Here is a 24,623-nt window from a genome sequence, read left to right as displayed (position 1 = left end):
CCTGTGTTTTAGGGATTAGGGCCTGGTCGCGGTGGTGCAGTATGTCCTGCGTCTCAGGGATTAGGGCCTGGTCCGGGGAGATCAGTATGTCCTGCGTCTCAGTGGTTAGGGCCTGGTCCGGGGGGAGCAGTATGTCCTATGTCTCAGGGATTAGGGCCTGGTCCGGGGGGAGCAGTGTGTCCTGCGTCTCAGGGATTAGGGCCTGGTCCGGGAGGAGCAGTATGTCTTGTGTTTTAGGGATTAGGGCCTGGTCCAGGTGGTGCAGTATGTCCTGCGTCTCAGGGATTAGGGCCTGGTCTGGGGAGATCAGTATGTCCTGCTTCTCAGGATTAGGGCCTGGTCCGGGGGGAGCAGTATGTCCTGCGTCTCAGGGATTAGGGCCTGGTCTGGGGGGAGCAGTATGTCCTGCGTCTCAGGGATTAGGGCCTGGTCCGCTGGGAGCAGTATGTCCTATGTCTCAGGGATTAGGGCCTGGTCCGGGGGAGCAGTATGTCCTGCGTCTCAGGGATTAGGGCCTGGTCCAGGGGGAGCAGTATGTCCTGTGTTTTCAGGGATTAGGGCCTGGTCCGGTGGTGCAGTATGTCCTGCGTCTCAGGGATTAGGGCCTGGTCCGGGGAGATCAGTGTGACCTGCGTCTCAGGGGTTAGGGCCTGGTCCGGGGGGAGCAGTATGTCCTATGTCTCAGGGATTAAGGACTGGTCCGGGGGGAGCAGTATGTCCTGCGTCTCAGGGATTAGGGTCTGGTCCGAGTGGAGCAGTATGTCCTTTGTCTCAGGGTTTAGGGTCTGGTCCGAGTGGAGCAGTATGTCCTGCATCTCAGGGATTAGAGACCTGTCCGGGGAAAGCAGTATGTCCTGCGTCTCAAGGATTAGGGCCTGGTCTGGGGGAGCAGTATGTCCTGCTTCTCAGGGATTAGGGCCTGGTCCAGGGGGAGCAGTATGTCCTGCGTCTCAGGGATTAGGGCCTGGTCCGGGGGAGAAGTATGTCTTATGTCTCAGGGATTAGGGCCTGGTCCGAGTGGGGAGCAGTATGTCCTGTGTTTTAGGGATTAGGGCCTGGTCGCGGTGGTGCAGTATGTCCTGCGTCTCAGTGGTTAGGGCCTGGTCCGGGGGAGCAGTATGTCCTGCGTCTCAGGGATTAGGGCCTGGTCCGGGGGAGCAGTCCTGCGTCTCAGGGATAAGGGCCTGGTCCGGGAGGAGCAGTATGTCTTGCTTCTCAGGGATTAGGGCCTGGTCCAGGGGAGCAGTATGTCCTGCGTCTCAGGGATTAGGGCCTGGTCCGGGGGAGCAGTATGTCCTGCGTCTCAGGGATTAGGGCCTGGTCCAGGGGGAGCAGTATGTCCTGCGTCTCAGGGATTAGGGCCTGGTCCGGGGAGAGCAGTATGTCCTATTTTCAGGGATTAGGGCCTGGTCGCGGTGGTGCAGTATGTCCTGCGTCTCAGGGATTAGGGCCTGGTCCGGGGAGATCAGTGTGACCTGCGTCTCAGGGGTTCGAGCCTGGTCCGGGGGAGCAGTATGTCCTATGTCTCAGGGATTAAGGACTGGTCCGGGGGTAGCAGTATGTCCTGCGTCTCAGGGATTAGGGTCTGGTCCGGTGGGCAGTATGTCCTTTGTCTCAGGGTTTAGGGTCTGGTCCGGGTGGAGCAGTATGTCCTGCATCTCAGGGATTAGAGACTTGTCCGGGGAAAGCAGTATGTCCTGCGTCTCAGGGATTAGGGCCTAGTCTGGGGGAGCAGTATGTCCTGCTTCTCAGGGATTAGGGCCTGGTCCAGGGGGAGCAGTATGTCCTACGTCTCAGGGATTAGGGCCCGGTCCGGTGGGAGCAGTATGTCCTATGTCTCAGGGATTAGGGCCTGGTCCGGGGGAGCAGTATGTCCTGTGTTTTAGGGATTAGGGCCTGGTCGCGGTGGTGCAGTATGTCCTGCGTCTCAGTGGTTAGGGCCTGGTCCGGGGGAGCAGTATGTCCTATGTCTCAGGGATTAGGGCCTGGTCCGGGGGAGCAGTGTGTCCTGCGTCTCAGGGATTAAGGGCCTGGTCCGGGAGGAGCAGTATGTCCTGTGTCTTAGGGATTAGGGCCTGGTCCAGGTGGTGCAGTATGTCCTGCGTCTCAGGGATTAGGGCCTGGTCCGGGGAGGGAGTGTGTCCTGCGTCTCAGGATTAGGGCCTGATCCGGGGGAGCAGTATGTCCTATGTCTCAGGGATTAGGGCCTGGTCCGGGGGAGCAGTATGTCCTGTGTCTCAGGGATTAGGGTCTGGTCCGGGGGAGCAGTATGTCCTGCGTCTCAGGGATTAGAGCCTGGTCTGGGGGAGCAGTATGTCCTGCGTCTCAGGGATTAAGGCCTGGTCTGGAGGGAGCAGTATGTCCTGCTTCTCAGGGATTAGGGTCTGGTCCGGGGGAGCAGTATGTCCTGCGTCTCAGGGATTAGTCCTGGTCTGGGGGAGCAGTATGTCCTGCTTCTCAGGGATTAGGACTGGTCCTGTTGGAGCAGTATGTCCTGCGTCTCAGGGATTAGGGCCTGGTCTGGGGGAGCAGTATGTCCTGCGTCTCAGGGATTAAGGCCTGGTCTGGAGGGAGCAGTATGTCCTGCTTCTCAGGGATTAGGGCCTGGTCCAGGGGGAGCAGTGTGTCCTGCGTCTCAGGGATTAAGTCCTGGTCTGGGGGAGCAGTATGTCCTGCTTCTCAGGGATTAAGGACTGGTCCGGTTGGAGCAGTATGTCCTGCATCTCAGGGATTAGGGCCTGGTCTCAAGGGGGGAGCAGTATGTCCTGCGTCTCAGGGATTAGGGCCTGGTCCGGGGGAGCAGTATGTCCTGCGTCTCAGGGATTAGGGCCTGGTCCGGGGGAGCTGTATGTCCTGCTTCTCAGGGTTTAGGGCCTGGTCTCGGTGGAGAAGTATGTTGTGCGTCTCAGGATTAGGGCCTGGTCCGGGGGAGATCAGTGTGTCCTGCGTCTCAGGGTTAGGGCCTGGTCCGGGGGAGCAGTGTGTCCTGCGTCTCAGGGATTAGGGCCTGGTCCGGGGGAGCAGTGTGTCCTGCGTCTCAGGGATTAAGGACTTGTCCGGGGGAGCAGTATGTCCTGCGTCTCAGGGATTAGGGCCTGGTCCAGGGGAGCAGTATGTCCTGTGTTTTAGGGATTAGGGCCTGGTCGCGGTGGTGCAGTATGTCCTGCGTCTCAGGGATTAGGGCCTGGTCCGGGGAGATCAGTGTGACCTGCGTCTCAGGGGTTCGGGCCTGGTCCGGGGGAGCAGTGTGTCCTGCGTCTCAGGGATTAAGGACTGGTCCGGGGGTAGCAGTATGTCCTGCGTCTCAGGGATTAGGGTCTGGTCCGAGTGGAGCAGTATGTCCTTTGTCTCAGGGTTTAGGGTCTGGTCCGAGTGGAGCAGTATGTCCTGCATCTCAGGGATTAGAGCCTTGTCTGGGGGGAGCAGTATGTCCTGCTTCTCAGGGATTAAGGACTGGTCCGGGGAAAGCAGTATGTCCTGCGTCTCAGGGATTAGGGCCTGGTCCAGGGGGAGCAGTTTTTCCTATGTCTCAGGGATTAAGGCCTGGTCTGGGGGGAGCAGTATGTCCTGCTTCTCAGGGATGAAGGACTGGTCCTGGGGGAAGCAGTGTGTCCTGCTTCTCAGGGATTAGGGCCTGGTCCAGGGGGAGCAGTATGTCCTGCGTCTCAGGGATTAGGGCCTGGTCCGGGGGAGCAGGGATTAGGGTGTCCTGGGTATGTTTTTCCTATGTCTCAGGGATTAAGGACTGGTCCTGGGGGAGCAGTATGTCCTCAGGGATTAGGGCCTGGTCCAGGGGGAGCAGTATGTCCTGCGTCTCAGGGATTAGGGCCTGGTCCGCGGGGAGCAGTATGTCCCGCGTCCCAGCGATTAGGGCCTAGTCTGGGGGAGCAGTATGTCCTGCTTCTCAGGGATTAAGGACTGGTCCGGGGGGAGCAGTATGTCCTGCGTCTCAGGGATTAGGGCCTGTTCCGGGTGGAGCAGTATGTCCTGTGTTTTAGGGATTAGGGCCTGGTCGCGGTGGTGCAGTATGTCCTGCGTCTCAGGGATTAGGGCCTGGTCCGGGGAGATCAGTGTGACCTGCGTCTCAGGGGTTAGGGCCTGGTCCGGGGGGAGCAGTATGTCCTATGTCTCAGGGATTAGGGCCTGGTCCGGGGAGCAGTATGTCCTGCGTCTCAGGGATTAGGGTCTGGTCCGAGTGGAGCAGTATGTCCTTTGTCTCAGGGTTTAGGGTCTGGTCCGAGTGGAGCAGTATGTCCTGCATCTCAGGGATTAGAGCCTTGTCTGGGGGGAGCAGTATGTCCTGCTTCTCAGGGATTAAGGACTGGTCCGGGGAAAGCAGTATGTCCTGCGTCTCAGGGATTAGGGCCTGGTCCAGGGGGAGCAGTATGTCCTGCGTCTCAGGGATTAGGGCCTGGTCCAGGGGGAGCAGTATGTCCTGCGTCTCAGGGATTAAGGCCTGGTCTGGGGGGAGCAGTATGTCCTGCTTCTCAGGGATTAAGGACTGGTCCGGGGGGAGCAGTGTGTCCTGCGTCTCAGGGATTAGGGCCTGGTCCAGGGGGAGCAGTATGTCCTTTGTCTCAGGGGTTAGGGCCTGGTCCGGGGGAGCAGTATGTCTTATGTCTCAGGGATTAGGGCCTGGTCCGGGGTAGCAATATGTCCTGCGTCTCAGGGATTAAGGACTGGTCCAGGGGGAGCAGTATGTCCTGCGTCTCAGGGATTAGGGTCTGGTCCAGGGGAGCAGTATGTCCTGCGTCTCAGGGATTAGGGCCTGGTCCAGGGGGAGCAGTATGTCCTGCGTCTCAGGGATTAGGGCCTGGTCCAGGGGGAGCAGTATGTCCTGCGTCTCAGGGATTAGGGCCTGGTCCGGGGGAGCAGTATGTCCCTGCGTCTCAGCGATTAAGGCCTGGTCTGGGGGAGCAGTATGTCCTGCTTCTCAGGGATTAAGGACTGGTCCGGGGGAGCAGTATGTCCTGCGTCTCAGGGATTAGGGCCTGTTCCGGGGGTGGAGCAGTATGTCCTATTTCTCAGGGATTAGGGCCTGGTCCGGGGGGAGCAGTATGTCCTGCGTCTCAGGGATTAAGGACTGGTCCGGGGGAGCAGTAGGTGCCTGCGTCTCAGGGATTAAGGACTGGTCCGATTGGAGCAGTATGTCCTGCGTCTCAGGGATTAGGGTCTGGTCCGGAGTGAGCAGTATGTCCTGCATCTCAGGGATTAGAGCCATGGTCTGGGGGAGCAGTATGTCCTGCTTCTCAGGGATTAAGGACTGGTCCGGGGGAAGCAGTATGTCCTGCGTCTCATGGATTAGGGCCTGGTCCAGGGGGAGCAGTTGTCCTGCGTCTCAGGGATTAAGGCCTGGTCTGGGGGAGCAGTATGTCCTGCTTCTCAGGGATTAGGGCCTGGTCCGGTTGGAGCAGTATGTCCTGCGTCTCATTGGATTCGGGCCTGGTCCAGGGGGATCAGTTGTCCTGCGTCTCAGGGATTAGGGGTCTGGTCCTGGTTGTGGTCCGGTATGTATGTCCTGTCTCAGGGATTAGGGTCTGGTCCGGGTGGAGCAGTATGTCCTGCATCTCAGGGATTAGTGCCTGGTCCAGGGGGGAGCAGTTTGTCCAGCGTCTCAGGGATTTGGGCCTGGTCTGGGGGAGCAGTATGTCCTGTGTCTCAGGGATTAGGGCCTGGTCCGGGGGAGCAGTATGTCCTGTTTCTCAGGGATTAAGGACTGGTCCGGGGGGAGTAGTATGTCCTGCATCTCAGGGATTAGTGCCTGGTCCAGGGGAGCAGTTGTCCAGCGTCTCAGGGATTAAGGCCTGGTCCGGGGGAGCAGTATGTCCTATCTCAGGGATTAGGACCTGGTCCGGGGGAGCAGTATGTCCTACGTCTCCTTAGGCCAGGAGTATGTCCTGGATCTCAGGGATTAAGGACTGGTCCGGTTGGAGCAATATGTCCTGCGTCTCAGGGATTAGGGCCAGGTCCGGGGGAGCAGTATGTCCTGTTTCTCAGGGATTAAGGACTGGTCCAGGGGAGCAGTATGTCCTGCGTCTCTCAGGGATTAGGGCCTGGTCCGGGGGAGCAGTATGTCCAGTCTCAGGGATTAAGGACTGGTCCAGGGGGAGCAGTATGTCCTGCGTCTCAGGGATTAGGGCCTGGTCCGGGGAGCAGTATGTCCTGCGTCTCAGGGATTAGGGCCCGGTCCGGTGGGAGCAGTATGTCCTAGGGATTAGGGCCCGGTCCGGTGGGAGCAGTATGTCCTGTGTCTCAGGGATTAGGGCCCGGTCCGGTGGGAGCAGTATGTCCTAAGGGATTAGGGCCTGGTCTGGGGGAGCAGTATGTCCTACGTCTCAGGGATTAGGGCCCGGTCCGTTGGGAGCAGTATGTCCTGTGTTTCCAACTCGTTGAAGTAGAAATCTTCATATAAATCAAGGTTAGTGATCGCTGTTCTAATGTCCAGAACCTATTTTTGGTAATAAGAAATAAATAAATGAATAGCAGAATTAGTCAGGAGCCCATAAAACAGCTGTGCCATACTCATACCAATAATGTCTGTGCTTGATTGAGCCTGTTGCAATGAAACCAATAGAAACATCCTGCTCACCTTAAACTCCGGGAAGGCTAAAGTAAAGTATTTGAAATATTTCAAATAGTGTTTGAACCCAGGTCTGCTAGGTCCATTACTAATAATGACTGTTGAAACATTGTCTGCCCCCACCTCTCTCTTTCTATGCACTGCCACTGTGCATCTGTAGGTTAGACTGTCAAGGAATAGCCACACCAGAGGAGAACCTAGTTCCCCCTGTGTCTGCAGCAGGAACAGCCCAGTGAATGAACCCATGTGAGAGGATTTAAGACACGATGCAGATCCACAGAACTATGAAGCTCCTACAGACATATAGGGTGATCCAAACATACAGTTGAAGTCGGAAGTTTACATACACTTAGGTTGGAGTCATTAAAACTAGTTTACATACACTTAGGTTGGAGTCATTAAAACTAGTTTACATACACTTAGGTTGGAGTCATTAAAACTAGTTTACATACACTTAGGTTGGAGTCATTAAAACTAGTTTACATACACTTAGGTTGGAGTCATTAAAACTAGTTTACATACACTTAGGTTGGAGTCATTAAAACTAGTTTACATACACTTAGGTTGGAGTCATTAAAACTAGTTTACATACACTTAGGTTGGGGTCATTAAAACTAGTTTACATACACTTAGGTTGGAGTCATTAAAACTAGTTTACATACACTTAGGTTAGAGTCATTAAAACTAGTTTACATACACTTAGGTTGGAGTCATTAAAACTAGTTTACATACACTTAGGTTGGAGTCATTAAAACTAGTTTACATACACTCAGGTTGGAATCATTAAAACTAGTTTACATACACTTAGGTTAGAGTCATTAAAACTAATTTACATACACTTAGGTTGGGGTCATTAAAACTAGTTTACATACACTTAGGTTGGAGTCATTAAAACTCGTTTTTCAACCTCTCCACAAATTTCTTGTTAACAAACTATAGTTTTGGCAAGTCTGCTTTGTGCATGACACAAGTCATTTTCCCAACAATTGTTTACAGACAGATTATTTCACTTATAATTCACTGTATCACAATTCCAGTGGGTCAGACTGTGCCTTTAAACAGCTTGGAAAATGATGTCATGGCTTTAGAAGCTTCTGATAGGCTAATTGACATAATTTTGAGTCAATTGGAGGTGTACCTGTGGATGTATTTCATACAATCGTACACTGGATTGAATTTATTTTCAATAAATTATGAATTATGTGAACTTGCCTAAAACATGTGCAAGTATGTGTGCAATATTTGTAAGGGTAAAACAGAAGAACACTGACCCTCTGCTTATCCGAGCGCAAAGGAAACAGCTGTCAGAGAAGGACAGGAAGTCATGTGACCAGGCCATTTGATTTGAGTTTATAAAAGACCTGACACATGAGAGTGAGAAAGTGACAAAACCCGATCATGGAGACTCGGTGCATTTCAGGCTGGTTTCTCCTCTGTCTACTTTCAGGTTAGTGATGCTCGATATATCTATTTTAGCCTGGTTAATAAGTAAATGAATAGGATTTAAAATAAAATTCAGTTCTCACTACTTCTTCTCTCTCATTTTCAGTCAGTGAATGCAGTCAAATCGTTGGTATTGAGGGTCAGAATATCACTCTGCCATTTAAATATGATGCCAAATCTCATGGTCTACAACACATTTGCTGGGGGAAAGGAATGATCCCGAGCTCTGGCGGTTGTGACAATGAAATAATCTCGACTGATGGGTCTGAAGTGACGCGTAGATCGTCGGTTCGGTATCAGTTATTGGGTGAGCTGAAGACGGGGGACGTCGCTCTAACCATCTCCAATATCACAGAGAAAGACTCTGGAACGTATGGATGCAGAGTGCAGTACGTTGGATGGTTCAACGATGAGAAATATCATGTCAGCTTGACCATTGAGAAAGGTAAAGAACGCACGACAGGCCAGGACATAACTTGATGCTTATCGGATGAGAATTGTAAGCCTATACTATGGAATAGTACGATTTCACAGCATGTATACTTGTTCAAGCTGAGCGGTTAGTATGTTTTTACTGTCTGATTTCAGCACCTGTCCCGACAACATCCCAGACATCTGCCAATGTGACCATAACCCCACAGACCATGGACAACCACGACCACGGTACGGAACACAGCCTACCGAATAACGTGATGTCAGTCCATAGAAGTCTTATTTTATATTTTTAATTTTTAATTTTCATTGCAGTATTATTCTTACACGTGAAAACATACTTTTACTTCCTCATTGTGTAGGTCCTGTGACCACAACATCCACTGAGTATTCATCCACGCCATATTACAGAGAATCAAAATCAGTAAGCTTGACAACATACTGCAATTCCTGCAAAAAAAAAAATAGGAAACACTGCTGTGAGATGCCGTTTTTAACTGATCTGAATCTGTGATGTCTACAGGAGACAAGAGGCCACAACCTGGCTGTGATCCTGGGGTCCATTCTGCTTGTTCTGACAGGGGTGGGGATTGTGTCTGTACTCGTCATGAGTAAGTACACACTATCTATACCATTGCCTGTATAATAAGAACAAATTCTCTCGTTGAACATCTTACTGGTGTAATTGCAGGAAAGCGATGGGAAAGAGTTGCTATGGGACTCAAATGTAAGTAGACTGTTGTCATGACTACTATAACTCTTCCAACTGATACAGTAGTTGAATCACCACAATATGCCAAGAGAATGACTGAATCACTGTGCAATATCTATCGATGGGACATGTAGGCCTAATTAGCAAAACCATTAGGTCTATGGTAAATGTCTATGATACTGTCATTATGACTAATGAGACCCAAGACCACAACAGATTGAGGAAGTGACGCAAGACCACAACTGACTGAGGAAGTGAAACAATAAGGAGGCTTTAGTGGCTGGAATAGTGGAGAACAATTGGAGGTTTACTCAGTAGCAGTGCAAATAACATGGTACAGCTATATGGACACTCAATCATTATGGTACTTTTTAATGGTAAGTTTAAAAACATATATATAATGATAAATAGAATTGAAATGTGTATCTCATTATGGCAAATGGTGAAATAAGTGTAGCCAGTTATAAGTGTAATAGCTTAGCAGATAATAAGACAAGATGATCAGTGATCAATCACCCTCATGCACTTAAGTAAATCACGAATATCATAGATATATTGGAACTAGCGGATAAATGGAGGCTTAAACATTCTGATCTAGTGAGATATACAGTACCAGTCAAAAGTTTGGACACACCTGCTCATTCCAGGGTTTTTCTTTATTTCTACTATTTTCTACATTGTATAATAATAGTGAAGACATTAAAGCCATTATGTTAAAAGACATGAAGGTCAGTCAATGCGGAAAATGTAAAAAATCTTGAAGGTTTCTTCAAGTGCAGTCGCAAAAACCATCAAGCGCTATGATACTGGCTCTCATGACGACCGCCACATGAAAGGAAGACCCAGAGTTACCTCTGCTGCAGAGGATAAGTTCATTCGAGTTACCAACCTCAGAAATCGGCAATTAACTGCACCTCAAATTGCACCTCCCAGATTTCAAGTAACAGACATATCTCAACATCAACTGTTCAGAGGAGACTGCGTGAATCAGGCCTTCATGGTCGAATTACTGCAAAGAAACCACTACTAAAGGACACCAATAATAAGAAGAGACTTGCTTGGGCCAAGAAACACGAGCCATGGACATTAGACCGGTGGAAATCTGTTCTTTGGTCTGATGAAATTTTGGTTTCCAACCGCCGTGTCTTTGTGAGACGGAGAGTAGGTGAACGGATGATCTTTGCATGTGTGGTTACCCCTGTGAAGCATGGAGAAGGAGGTGTGGTGTGTGGAGGTGCTTTGCTGGTGACACTCTCTGTGATTTATTTATAATTCAAGGCACACTTTACCGGCATGGCTACCTCAGCATTCTGCAGCGATACACCATCCCATCTGGTTTGCGCTTAGTGGGACTATCATTTGTTTTTCAACAGGACAATGACCCAACACACTTCCAGGCTGTGTAATGGCTATTTGACCAAGCAACAGAGTGATGGAGTGTTGCATCAGATGACCTGACCTCCACAATCACCTGACCTCAACCCAATTGAGATGGCTTGGGATGAGTTGGACTGCAGAGTGGAGGAAAAACAGCCAACAAGTGCTCAGCATATGTGGGAACACCTTCAAGACAGTTAGAAAATCATTCCAGGTGAAGCTGATTGAGAGAATGCCAAGAGTGTGAAAAGCTGTCATCAAGGCAAAGGGTGGCTAGTTTGAAGAATCTCGTTTAACACTTTTTTGGTTACTACATGATTCCATATGTGTTTCATAGTTTTGATGTCTTCACTACTATTTTACAAAGTACAAAAAAAGTTTGAATGAGTAGGTGTGGCCAAATCTTGGACAGGTACTGTATAGATTTTCTCGCTGTGTTGATAGATGACAGAATGCGGTCAGACCATCAAATAATTGGCATATACAGTGTAGCTCAGTAGTTTGTATATACAGTGCATTCAGAAAGTATTCCGACCCCTTGACTTTTCCACATTTTGTTATGTTACAGCCTTATTGTAAAAGGGATTAGATAAAAATGTGACTCACAAATCTACACACAGTACCCCAAATTTTTGCTAATTTATAAAAAAACCAAAAAAAAAAACAGATACTTTATTGTCATAAGTATTCAGACCTTTTGATATGAGACTTGAAATTGAGCTCAGGTGAATCCTGTTTCCATTGATCATCCTTGAGATGTTTCTACAACTTGATTTGAGTCCAGCTGTGTTAAATTCAATTGATTGGACATGATTTGGAGAGGCACACACCTGTCTATATAAGTTCCCATAGTTGACATTGCATATCAGACCAAAAACCAAGCCATGACACCAAAGGAATTGTCCGTAGAGTGCCGAGATATGATTGTGTTCAAGGCACAGATCTAGGGAAGGGTACCTGCAGCATTGAAGGTCCCCAAGAACACAGCGACCTCCATCATTCTTAAATGGAAGAAGTTTGGAACCACCAGGACTCTTCCTAGAGCTGGCCGCCAGAGCAATCGGGGAGAAGGGCCTTGGTCAGGGATGTGACCAAGAACCTGATGGTCACCTTGCCAGAGCCAAGCTTGTAGTGTCATGCCCAAGAAGATTTGAGGCCGTAATCGCTGCCAAAGGCTCTTCAACAAAGTACTGAGCCAATGGTCTGAGTACTTATGCAAATGTGATTTTTCCATATGATTATTTTATTCTATTTGTAAAAATGTCTAAAAACCTGTTTTTGCTTTGTCATTATGCGGTATTGTATGTAGATTGATGAGGGGGGGGAAAAAACTATTTGATCGATGTTAGAACAAGGCTGTAACAAAATGATGAAGGGGTCTGAATACTTTCCAAATGCACTGTACATTATTCTTACATAATTTCCACGTGGGCGAGGAAATTGGAAATTTAAATCCTATTAGGTGACAAGTTGTTTTTAACCAGAAGAATTTATAACAAACATTTTCTGTCATAACATGCGTACCGCAGATCGCTTATTGTAACTAAAATAAATGGAGGAATTTATTCAAGAAAGATCAAGTGGAATATATGATCAAATAAAAACTGGATATTGGGAAAAATGCACCAAATTATTTTTTACTCTTCAGCATAGAAATGCTACCAAAAATAATTGACTGAAACTAATTTACTGAAACTTACAAATAACGGAGTCACCCATAACTCACCAAACGATAATTTGAAAGAGGAAGTACTTTAAGCACATGTTTTCGTTTCAGTCTCCTCCATCTCCACTAACCAAAGTTAATTACAGGATTTATTCTCTATTAATAATGTAAAATGAACAGCTGTTCAGAAAGACTCATGTGAAAGGCAAATTACAGAGGATGAACTTGATGCAATTAAAGTCTGGGAAAACTCCAGGGCTGGATGGTATTCCAGTTGAAGTACACCAGTTGAAGTACACCAGTTGAAGTACACCAGTTGAAGTACACCAGTTGAAGTACACCAGTTGAAGTACACCAGTTGAAGTATACCAGTTGAAGTATACCAGTTGAAGTATACCAGTTGAAGTATACCAGTTGAAGTACACCAGTTGAAGTACACCAGTTGAAGTATAATAGTTGAAGTACACCAGTTGAAGTACACCAGTTGAAGTATACCAGTTGAAGTACACCAGTTGAAGTACACCAGTTGAAGTACACCAGTTGAAGTACACCAATTGAAGTATACCAGTTGAAGTATACCAGTTGAAGTATAATAGTTGAAGTATACCAGTTGAAGTACACCAGTTGAAGTACACCAAGTTGAAGTACACCAGTTGAAGTACACCAGTTGAAGTACACCAGTTGAAGTACACCAGTTGAAGTACACCAGTTGAAGTACACCAGTTGAAGTACACCAGTTGAAGTACACCAGTTGAAGTACACCAGTTGAAGAAGTACACCAGTTGAAGTACACCAGTTGAAGTATAATAGTTGAAGTATACCAGTTGAAGTATACCAGTTGAAGTATACCAGTTGAAGTATACCAGTTGAAGTATACCAGTTGAAGTATACCAGTTGAAGTACACCAGTTGAAGTACACCAGTTGAAGTACACCAGTTGAAGTACACCAGTTGACCAGTTGAAGTACACCAGTTGAAGTACACCAGTTGAAGTACACCAGTTGAAGTACACCAGTTGAAGTATACCAGTTGAAGTATACCAGTTGAAGTATTGAAGAATAATAGTTGAAGTACACCAGTTGAAGTACACCAGTTGAAGTATACCAGTTGAAGTACACCAGTTGAAGTACACCAGTTGAAGTACACCAGTTGAAGTATACCAGTTGAAGTATACCAGTTGAAGTATACCAGTTGAAGTATACCAGTTGAAGTACACCAGTTGAAGTATACCAGTTGAAGTACACCAGTTGAAGTATACCAGTTGAAGTATACCAGTTGAAGTATACCAGTTGAAGTATAATAGTTGAAGTATACCAGTTGAAGTATACCAGTTGAAGTACACCAGTTGAAGTACACCAGTATACCAGTTGAAGTACACCAGTTGAAGTACACCAGTTGAAGTACACCAGTTGAAGTACACCAGTTGAAGTACACCAGTTGAAGTACACCAGTTGAAGTACACCAGTTGAAGTACACCAGTTGAAGTACACCAGAAGTATGTTGAAGTATACCAGTTGAAGTACACCAGTTGAAGTACACCAGTTGAAGTACACCAGTTGAAGTACACCAGTTGAAGTACACCAGTTGAAGTATACCAGTTGAAGTACACCAGTTGAAGTACACCAGTTGAAGTACACCAGTTGAAGTATACCAGTTGAAGTACACCAGTTGAAGTACACCAGTTGAAGTACACCAGTTGTTGAAGTACACCAGTTGAAGTACACCAGTTGAAGTACACCAGTTGAAGTATACCAGTTGAAGTATGTTGAAGTATAATAGTTGAAGTACACCAGTTGAAGTATACCAGTACACCAGTGAAGTACACCAGTTGAAGTACACCAGTTGAAGTACACCAGTTGAAGTACACCAGTTGAAGTACACCAGTTGAAGTTGAAGTATACCAGTTGAAGTATACCAGTTGAAGTACACCAGTTGAAGTACACCAGTTGAAGTATACCAGTTGAAGTACACCAGTTGAAGTACACCAGTTGAAGTATACCAGTTGAAGTATACCAGTTGAAGTACACCAGTTGAAGTACACCAGTTGAAGTACACCAGTTGAAGTACACCAGTTGAAGTATACACCAGTTGAAGTACACCAGTTGAAGTATACCAGTTGAAGTATACCAGTTGAAGTACACCAGTTGAAGTATACCAGTTGAAGTACACCAGTTGAAGTACACCAGTTGAAGTACACCAGTTGAAGTTGAAGTACACCAGTTGAAGTACACCAGTTGAAGTACACCAGTTGAAGTACACCAGTTGAAGTACACCAGTTGAAGTATACCAGTTGAAGTATACCAGTTGAAGTATACCAGTTGAAGTATACCAGTTGAAGTACACCAGTTGAAGTACACCAGTTGAAGTACACCAGTTGAAGTACACCAGTTGAAGTATACCAGTTGAAGTACACCAGTTGAAGTATACCAGTTGAAGTACACCAGTTGAAGTACACCAGTTGAAGTACACCAGTTGAAGTACACCAGTTGAAGTACACCAGTTGAAGTATACCAGTTGAAGTATACCAGTTGAAGTACACCAGTTGAAGTACACCAGTTGAAGTATACCAGTTGAAGTACACCAGTTGAAGTACACCAGTTGAAGTACACCAGTTGAAGTACACCAGTTGAAGTACACCAGTTGAAGTACACCAGTTGAAGTACACCAGTTGAAGTACACCAGTTGAAGTACACCAGTTGAAGTACACACCAGTTGAAGTACACCAGTTGAAGTACACCAGTTGAAGTATACCAGTTGAAGTACACCAGTTGAAGTACACCAGTTGAAGTATACCAGTTGAAGTACACACCAGTTGAAGTATACCAGTTGAAGTACACCAGTTGAAGTACACTAGTTGAAGTACACCAGTTGAAGTATACCAGTTGAAGTATACCAGTTGAAGTATACCAGTTGAAGTATACCAGTTGAAGTATACCAGTTGAAGTATACCAGTTGAAGTACACCAGTTGAAGTACACCAGTTGAAGTATACCAGTTGAAGTACACCAGTTGAAGTACACCAGTTGAAGTACACCAGTTGAAGTACACCAGTTGAAGTACACCAGTTGAAGTACACCAGTTGAAGTACACCAGTTGAAGTACACCAGTTGAAGTACACCAGTTGAAGTACACCAGTTGAAGTACACCAGTTGAAGTACACCAGTTGAAGTACACCAGTTGAAGTATACCAGTTGAAGTACACCAGTTGAAGTACACCAGTTGAAGTACACCAGTTGAAGTACACCAGTTGAAGTACACCAGTTGAAGTACACCAGTTGAAGTATACCAGTTGAAGTACACCAGTTGAAGTATACCAGTTGAAGTATACCAGTTGAAGTATACCAGTTGAAGTATAATAGTTGAAGTACACCAGTTGAAGTATAATAGTTGAAGTACACCAGTTGAAGTACACCAGTTGAAGTACACCAGTTGAAGTACACCAGTTGAAGTACACCAGTTGAAGTACACCAGTTGAAGTACACCAGTTGAAGTACACCAGTTGAAGTATACCAGTTGAAGTATACCAGTTGAAGTACACCAGTTGAAGTACACCAGTTGAAGTACACCAGTTGAAGTATACCAGTTGAAGTATAAGTACACCAGTTGAAGTATACCAGTTGAAGTATACCAGAAGTATACCAGTTGAAGTACACCAGTTGAAGTACACCAGTTGAAGTACACCAGTTGAAGTATACCAGTTGAAGTATAAATTGAGTTGAAGTACACCAGTTGAAGTATACCAGTTGAAGTACACCAGTTGAAGTACACCAGTTGAAGTACACCAGTTGAAGTATACCAGTTGAAGTACACCAGTTGAAGTACACCAGTTGAAGTACACCAGTTGAAGTATTGAAGTACACCAGTTGAAGTATAGTTGAAGTACACCAGTTGAAGTATAGTTGAAGTACACCAGTTGAAGTAAGTACACCAGTTGAAGTACACCAGTTGAAGTATACCAGTTGAAGTACACCAGTTGAAGTACACCAGTTGAAGTACACCAGTTGAAGTACACCAGTTGAAGTACACCAGTTGAAGTACACCAGTTGAAGTATACCAGTTGAAGTATACCAGTTGAAGTACACCAGTTGAAGTACACCAGTTGAAGTATACCAGTTGAAGTATACCAGTTGAAGTACACCAGTTGAAGTATACCAGTTGAAGTACACCAGTTGAAGTTGAAGTATACCAGTTGAAGTATAAGTATACCAGTTGAAGTACACCAGTTGAAGTACACCAGTTGAAGTACACCAGTTGAAGTACACCAGTTGAAGTATACCAGTTGAAGTACACCAGTTGAAGTACACCAGTTGAAGTACACCAGTTGAAGTACACCAGTTGAAGTATACCAGTTGAAGTACACCAGTTGAAGTACACCAGTTGAAGTACACCAGTTGAAGTACACCAGTTGAAGTACACCAGTTGAAGTACACCAGTTGAAGTACAATAGTTGAAGTATACCAGTTGAAGTACACCAGTTGAAGTACACCAGTTGAAGTACACCAGTTGAAGTATACCAGTTGAAGTATACCAGTTGAAGTACACCAGTTGAAGTACACCAGTTGAAGTACACCAGTTGAAGTATAATAGTTGAAGTACACCATAGTTGAAGTACACCAGTTGAAGTACACCAGTTGAAGTACACCAGTTGAAGTACCCAGTTGAAGTACACCAGTTGAAGTACACCAGTTGAAGTATACACCAGTTGAAGTACACCAGTTGAAGTACACCAGTTGAAGTACACCAGTTGAAGTACACCAGTTGAAGTACACCAGTTGAAGTATACCAGTTGAAGTACACCAGTTGAAGTACACCAGTTGAAGTACACCAGTTGAAGTACACCAGTTGAAGTACACCAGTTGAAGTACACCAGTTGAAGTATACCAGTTGAAGTATACCAGTTGAAGTATAAGTACCAGTTGAAGTACACCAGTTGAAGTACACCAGTTGAAGTACACCAGTTGAAGTACACCAGTTGAAGTACACCAGTTGAAGTACACCAGTTGAAGTACACCAGTTGAAGTACACCAGTTGAAGTATACCAGTTGAAGTATAAGTACCCAGTTGAAGTACACCAGTTGAAGTATACCAGTTGAAGTACACCAGTTGAAGTACACCAGTTGAAGTACACCAGTTGAAGTATACCAGTTGAAGTATACCAGTTGAAGTATACCAGTTGAAGTATACCAGTTGAAGTACACCAGTTGAAGTATACCAGTTGAAGTACACCAGTTGAAGTACACCAGTTGAAGTACACCAGTTGAAGTACACCAGTTGAAGTACACCAGTTGAAGTACACCAGTTGAAGTATATACCAGTTGAAGTATACCAGTTGAAGTACACCAGTTGAAGTACACCAGTTGAAGTACACCAGTTGAAGTACACCAGTTGAAGTACACCAGTTGAAGTACACCAGTTGAAGTACACCAGTTGAAGTACACCAGTTGAAGTACCCAGTTGAAGTATACCAGTTGAAGTATACCAGTTGAAGTACACCAGTTGAAGTACACCAGTTGAAGTACACCAGTTGAAGTACACCAGTTGAAGTACACCAGTTGAAGTACACCAGTTGAAGTATACCAGTTGAAGTATACCAGTTGAAGTACACCAGTTGAAGTACACCAGTTGAAGTACACCAGTTGAAGTACACCAGTTGAAGTACACCAGTTGAAGTACACCAGTTGAAGTACACCAGTTGAAGTACACCAGTTGAAGTACACCAGTTGAAGTACACCAGTTGAAGTACACCAGTTGAAGTACACCAGTTGAAGTATACCAGTTGAAGTATACCAGTTGAAGTACACCAGTTGAAGTACACCAGTTGAAGTATACCAGTTGAAGTACACCAGTTGAAGTACCAGTTGAAGTACACCAGTTGAAGTACACCAGTTGAAGTATACCAGTTGAAGTACACCAGTTGAAGTACACCAGTTGAAGTATACCAGTTGAAGTATACCAGTTGAAGTACACCAGTTGAAGTACACCAGTTGAAGTATACCAGTTGAAGTACACCAGTTGAAGTACACCAGTTGAAGTACACCAGTTGAAGTACACCAGTTGAAGTATACCAGTTGAAGTACACCAGTTGAAGTACACCAGTTGAAGTACACCAGTTGAAGTACACCAGTTGAAGTACCAGTTGAAGTACACCAGTTGAAGTACACCAGTTGAAGTACACCAGTTGAAGTACACCAGTTGAAGTACACCAGTTGAAGTACACCAGTTGAAGTACACCAGTTGAAGTATACCAGTTGAAGTACACCAGTTGAAGTACACCAGTTGAAGTAAGTACCAGTTGAAGTACACCAGTTGAAGTACACCAGTTGAAGTACACCAGTTGAAGTACACCAGTTGAAGTACACCAGTTGAAGTACACCAGTTGAAGTACACCAGTTGAAGTACACCAGTTGAAGTATACCAGTTGAAGTACACCAGTTGAAGTATACACCAGTTGAAGTATACCAGTTGAAGTACACCAGTTGAAGTACACCAGTTGAAGTACACCAGTTGAAGTACACCAGTTGAAGTACACCAGTTGAAGTACACCAGTTGAAGTACACCAGTTGAAGTACACCAGTTGAAGTACACCAGTTGAAGTACACCAGTTGAAGTACACCAGTTGAAGTACCAGTTGAAGTACCCCAGTTGAAGTACACCAGTTGAAGTACACCAGTTGAAGTACACCAGTTGAAGTACACCAGTTGAAGTACACCAGTTGAAGTACACCAGTTGAAGTATACCAGTTGAAGTACACCAGTTGAAGTACACCAGTTGAAGTACACCAGTTGAAGTACACCAGTTGAAGTACACCAGTTGAAGTACACCAGTTGAAGTACACCAGTTGAAGTACAATAGTTGAAGTACCAGTTGAAGTACAGTTGAAGTACACCAGTTGAAGTACACCAGTTGAAGTACACCAGTTGAAGTACACCAGTTGAAGTACACCAGTTGAAGTACACCAGTTGAAGTACACCAGTTGAAGTACACCAGTTGAAGTACACCAGTTGAAGTATACCAGTTGAAGTACACCAGTTGAAGTACACCAGTTGAAGTATTGAAGTATACCAGTTGAAGTACAAGTACCCAGTTGAAGTATACCAGTTGAAGTACACCAGTTGAAGTATACCAGTTGAAGTACACCAGTTGAAGTACACCAGTTGAAGTACACCAGTTGAAGTATACCAGTTGAAGTACACCAGTTGAAGTACACCAAGTACACCAGTTGAAGTATGTTGAAGTACACCAGTTGAAGTAACCAGTTGAAGTATACCAGTTGAAGTATACCAGTTGAAGTATACCAGTTGAAGTACACCAGTTGAAGTACACCAGTTGAAGTACACCAGTTGAAGTACACCAGTTGAAGTACACCAGTTGAAGTACACCAGTTGAAGTACACCAGTTGAAGTACACCAGTTGAAGTACACCAGTTGAAGTACACCAGTTGAAGTACACCAGTTGAAGTATACCAGTTGAAGTATACCAGTTGAAGTATAAGTACCCAGTTGAAGTATACCAGTTGAAGTACACCAGTTGAAGTATACCAGTTGAAGTACCAGTTGAAGTATACCAGTTGAAGTACACCAGTTGAAGTACACCAGTTGAAGTACACCAGTTGAAGTACACCAGTTGAAGTATACCAGTTGAAGTATACCAGTTGAAGTACACCAGTTGAAGTACACCAGTTGAAGTACACCAGTTGAAGTACACCAGTTGAAGTACACCAGTTGAAGTACACCAGTTGAAGTATAATAGTTGAAGTATACCAGTTGAAGTACAGTTGAAGTACACCAGTTGAAGTACACCAGTTGAAGTACACCAGTTGAAGTAGTTGAAGTAATAGTTGAAGTATACCAGTTGAAGTACACCAGTTGAAGTACACCAGTTGAAGTACACCAGTTGAAGTACACCAGTTGAAGTACACCAGTTGAAGTACACCAGTTGAAGTACACCAGTTGAAGTACACCAGTTGAAGTACACCAGTTGAAGTATACCAGTTGAAGTACACCAGTTGAAGTAAGTACCAGTTGAAGTATACCAGTTGAAGAAGTTGAAGTATACCAGTTGAAGTATACCAGTTGAAGTACACCAGTTGAAGTACACCAGTTGAAGTACACCAGTTGAAGTACACCAGTTGAAGTACACCAGTTGAAGTACACCAGTTGAAGTAAGTACACCAGTTGAAGTACACCAGTTGAAGTACACCAGTTGAAGTATACCAGTTGAAGTATACCAGTTGAAGTACACCAGTTGAAGTATAATAGTTGAAGTATAATAGTTGAAGTATAATAGTTGAAGTATAATAGTTGAAGTATAGTAGTTGAAGTATACCAGTTGAAGTATACCAGTTGAAGTATACCAGTTGAAGTACACCAGTTCAAGTACACCAGTTGAAGTACACCAGTTGAAGTACACCAGTTGAAGTACACCAGTTGAAGTACACCAGTTGAAGTACACCAGTTGAAGTATACCAGTTGAAGTATACCAGTTGAAGTATAAGTACCCAGTTGAAGTATAATAGTTGAAGTACACCAGTTGAAGTACACCAGTTGAAGTACACCAGTTGAAGTACCAGTTGAAGTATTGAAGTACCCAGTTGAAGTACACCAGTTGAAGTACACCAGTTGAAGTACACCAGTTGAAGTACACCAGTTGAAGTACACCAGTTGAAGTACACCAGTTGAAGTACACCAGTTGAAGTACAATAGTTGAAGTATAATAGTTGAAGTACAGTTGAAGTATGCCAGTTGAAGTACACCAGTTGAAGTACACCAGTTGAAGTACACCAGTTGAAGTACACCAGTTGAAGTACACCAGTTGAAGTACACCAGTTGAAGTACACCAGTTGAAGTTGAAGTACACCAGTTGAAGTACACCAGTTGAGTTGAAGTACACCAGTTGAAGTACACCAGTTGAAGTACACCAGTTGAAGTACACCAGTTGAAGTACACCAGTTGAAGTACACCAGTTGAAGTACACCAGTTGAAGTACACCAGTTGAAGTACACCAGTTGAAGTACACCAGTTGAAGTACACCAGTTGAAGTACACCAGTTCAAGTACACCAGTTGAAGTACACCAGTTGAAGTACACCAGTTGAAGTACACCAGTTGAAGTACACCAGTTGAAGTACACCAGTTGAAGTACACCAGTTGAAGTACACCAGTTGAAGTACACCAGTTGAAGTATACCAGTTGAAGTACACCAGTTGAAGTACACCAGTTGAAGTACACCAGTTGAAGTACACCAGTTGAAGTACACCAGTTGAAGTATACCAGTTGAAGTATACCAGTTGAAGTATACCAGTTGAAGTATACCAGTTGAAGTACACCAGTTGAAGTACACCAATTGAAGTATAATAGTTGAAGTACACCAGTTGAAGTACACCAGTTGAAGTACACCAGTTGAAGTACACCAGTTGAAGTACACCAGTTGAAGTACACCAGTTGAGTTGAAGTACACCAGTAAGTATAGTTGAAGTATAATAGTTGAAGTACACCAGTTGAAGTACACCAGTTGAAGTACACCAGTTGAAGTACACCAGTTGAAGTACACCAGTTGAAGTACACCAGTTGAAGTACACCAGTTGAAGTATACCAGTTGAAGTATAAGTTGAAGTACACCAGTTGAAGTACACCAGTTGAAGTACACCAGTTGAAGTACACCAGTTGAAGTACACCAGTTGAAGTACACCAGTTGAAGTACACCAGTTGAAGTACACCAGTTGAAGTACACCAGTTGAAGTATACCAGTTGAAGTACACCAGTTGAAGTATTGAAGTATACCAGTTGAAGTATACCAGTTGAAGTACAGTTGAAGTACACCAGTTGAAGTATACCAGTTGAAGTACACCAGTTGAAGTATACCAGTTGAAGTACACCAGTTGAAGTACACCAGTTGAAGTACACCAGTTGAAGTACAGTTGAAGTATAGTTGAAGTACACCAGTTGAAGTACACCAGTTGAAGTACAATAGTTGAAGTATACCAGTTGAAGTATACCAGTTGAAGTATACCAGTTGAAGTACACCAGTTGAAGTACACCAGTTGAAGTACACCAGTTGAAGTACACCAGTTGAAGTACACCAGTTGAAGTACACCAGTTGAAGTACACCAGTTGAAGTACACCAGTTGAAGTACACCAGTTGAAGTTCACCAGTTGAAGTTCACCAGTTGAAGTATACCAGTTGAAGTACACCAGTTGAAGTACACCAGTTGAAGTATACCAGTTGAAGTACCAGTTGAAGTACACCAGTTGAAGTTCACCAGTACACCAGTTGAAGTATACCAGTTGAAGTATATACCAGTTGAAGTATACCAGTTGAAGTACACCAGTTGAAGTACACACCAGTTGAAGTATACCAGTTGAAGTACACCAGTTGAAGTATACAAGTATACCAGTTGAAGTACACCAGTTGAAGTACACCAGTTGAAGTACACCAGTTGAAGTACACCAGTTGAAGTACACCAGTTGAAGTAAGTACACCAGTTGAAGTACACCAGTTGAAGTACACCAGTTGAAGTATAATAGTTTAAGTATACCAGTTGAAGTACACCAGTTGAAGTACACCAGTTGAAGTACACCAGTTGAAGTACACCAGTTGAAGTACACCAGTTGAAGTACGCCAGTTGAAGTACACCAGTTGAAGAAGTACACCAGTTGAAGTACACCAGTTGAAGTACAATAGTTGAAGTACACCAGTTGAAGTACACCAGTTGAGGTACACCAGTTGAAGTACACCAGTTGAAGTACACCAGTTGAAGTACACCAGTTGAAGTACACCAGTTGAAGTACACCAGTTGAAGTATACAGTTGAAGTACACCAGTTGAAGTACACCAGTTGAAGTATAATACCAGTTGAAGTACACCAGTTGAAGTACACCAGTTGAAGTACACCAGTTGAAGTACACCAGTTGAAGTACACCAGTTGAAGTACACCAGTTGAAGTACACCAGTTGAAGTGCACCAGTTGAAGTGCAGTTGAAGTGCACCAGTTGAAGTGCACCAGTTGAAGTGCACCAGTTGAAGTATACCAAACCTTTATTGATGTACTCAGATGACCATTATTATGTTTTATTATGTTTTAACCACTCCTGTACAAATGGTAGATTATCAGATACTCAACAAGTATCTGCTTTCAGTTCTGCTTTCAGTTCTGCTTTCATTATTCCTGAACCGGGACCCAAGTGGTGAATACAAAGATCCAGTCCACGTCACTATTTTAAAACAAGCCATTGGAATTTGGTTGCAATTTCATTTTAATCCACCAGAAAAGACAGAACAAAATGTTACAACAAACATTATAGTTAAACTCAAATATACTAACTGATTTTAAAAAACGTGTTTTTTAAAAACTGTATAATCTTTGTAAATTATATCATAAATAGGAATGGTGGAGTTATGTCACACGTGCAACTAACAACAATATATGGAAATGTCTGCTCTACCCAAAATTACAACCAACTAATTGCATCATTACCACAAAAATGGAAGAGGCAAGTGGAAGGGGAGAGTATACCAGTTTCATTTAGGAGCCAAAAATTTGACAGCTGTACCATATAGAGTGAAAAATAGATGGGTAGAGATTTTCGATATACTGACTCCATGGCACATGGTTTATGAACTGATACCCAAAATGATGCCGGATTCTAGTTTTTGGTCACAGGTTCAGGAATGGCTGCGGGGTGATGTGAAAAGTCTTGGTTAATGGATCACTAGTATAATAATACTTTTACCTAAAAATGTGTTTCTTTACAATCTGTAGAAAACTATGAGAATAGAAAGGTTCAGAACTTTTTGTGAAACATCACAGCTGAAAAATATATGGGATTCTCAATACTGTACAAAACAAGTAGCCCTGTCCTAAATCAATACAATCAATACAAACTTAATTTGCTTTGTCAGATTTTACACCAACACTCCAAAACTTTTCTCAGCTTAAATTCAACTGGATCAGAAACTAAGCAGTATAATGTAGAAGGACAATACTGTATGTCAAGCTACAGCGTCTCGCTAAGCTCTGCATTTATTGGTCTTTCCTTTGTCAGACCACAGCGCTCTGGCGGCTCAGTCCTGTACAGAAACTCAGTGTCCAGCTTGGGCCTGCACACGCGAGAGACGGCTGTAGAGAACGTCTATCAGATAGAGGACAACGAGAGAGACGACTATGAAGATATCCACTGACGGAGCACGGACACTTCGCCACCACGCTCACGCTGTTAACACGTTGTATAGTGCAGTAGCTCTGTGTTACAAGGCTGAGGTTGACTTACAGGCTAATGATTCAGTCGGACAAGACAAAAGTAACTACAGAATCAGCAGTGTTTGCTGATAAGTGAACCAAAGAGTTGATTTGTGTTATTGAAAGGTTTATTTGAAAAAAAGAGCCTTACTAATATGGCTTCCTTTGGCTATCAGCACTTTG

The 24,623-nt window shown here is 44.7% G+C and overlaps 1 protein-coding gene across 1 annotated transcript; it reads left to right on the top strand.

Annotated features, from left to right (window-relative positions):
* The first annotated feature begins 7,917 nt into the window (after positions 1–7,917).
* On the top strand, positions 7,918–24,607 carry LOC135549245 (T-cell immunoglobulin and mucin domain-containing protein 4-like). Its single transcript, XM_064979272.1, has 7 exons — positions 7,918–8,027; positions 8,130–8,468; positions 8,612–8,686; positions 8,818–8,879; positions 8,979–9,066; positions 9,147–9,186; positions 24,247–24,607. Exons 1-7 carry the CDS (start codon positions 7,979–7,981, stop codon positions 24,380–24,382), a joined length of 789 nt encoding a protein of 262 aa, XP_064835344.1. The 5' UTR covers positions 7,918–7,978; the 3' UTR covers positions 24,383–24,607.
* Positions 24,608–24,623: the final 16 nt, after the last annotated feature.

This window comes from Oncorhynchus masou, chromosome 12 (genome assembly GCF_036934945.1).
Source record: "Oncorhynchus masou masou isolate Uvic2021 chromosome 12, UVic_Omas_1.1, whole genome shotgun sequence".
Classification (NCBI taxonomy): domain Eukaryota; kingdom Metazoa; phylum Chordata; class Actinopteri; order Salmoniformes; family Salmonidae; genus Oncorhynchus; species Oncorhynchus masou.
This window is presented reverse-complemented; position numbering and strand designations above follow the sequence as displayed.

Excerpts from the sequence above, each read along its gene's own strand:
- LOC135549245 (XM_064979272.1), top strand. The coding sequence starts at position 7,979 with ATGGAGACTCGGTGCATTTCAGGCTGGTTTCTCCTCTGTCTACTTTCA. Across the intron at positions 8,469-8,611 it reads CAGCTTGACCATTGAGAAAG|CACCTGTCCCGACAACATCC; the intron begins GTAAAGAACGCA and ends GTCTGATTTCAG. Across the intron at positions 9,067-9,146 it reads TGTGTCTGTACTCGTCATGA|GAAAGCGATGGGAAAGAGTT; the intron begins GTAAGTACACAC and ends GTGTAATTGCAG.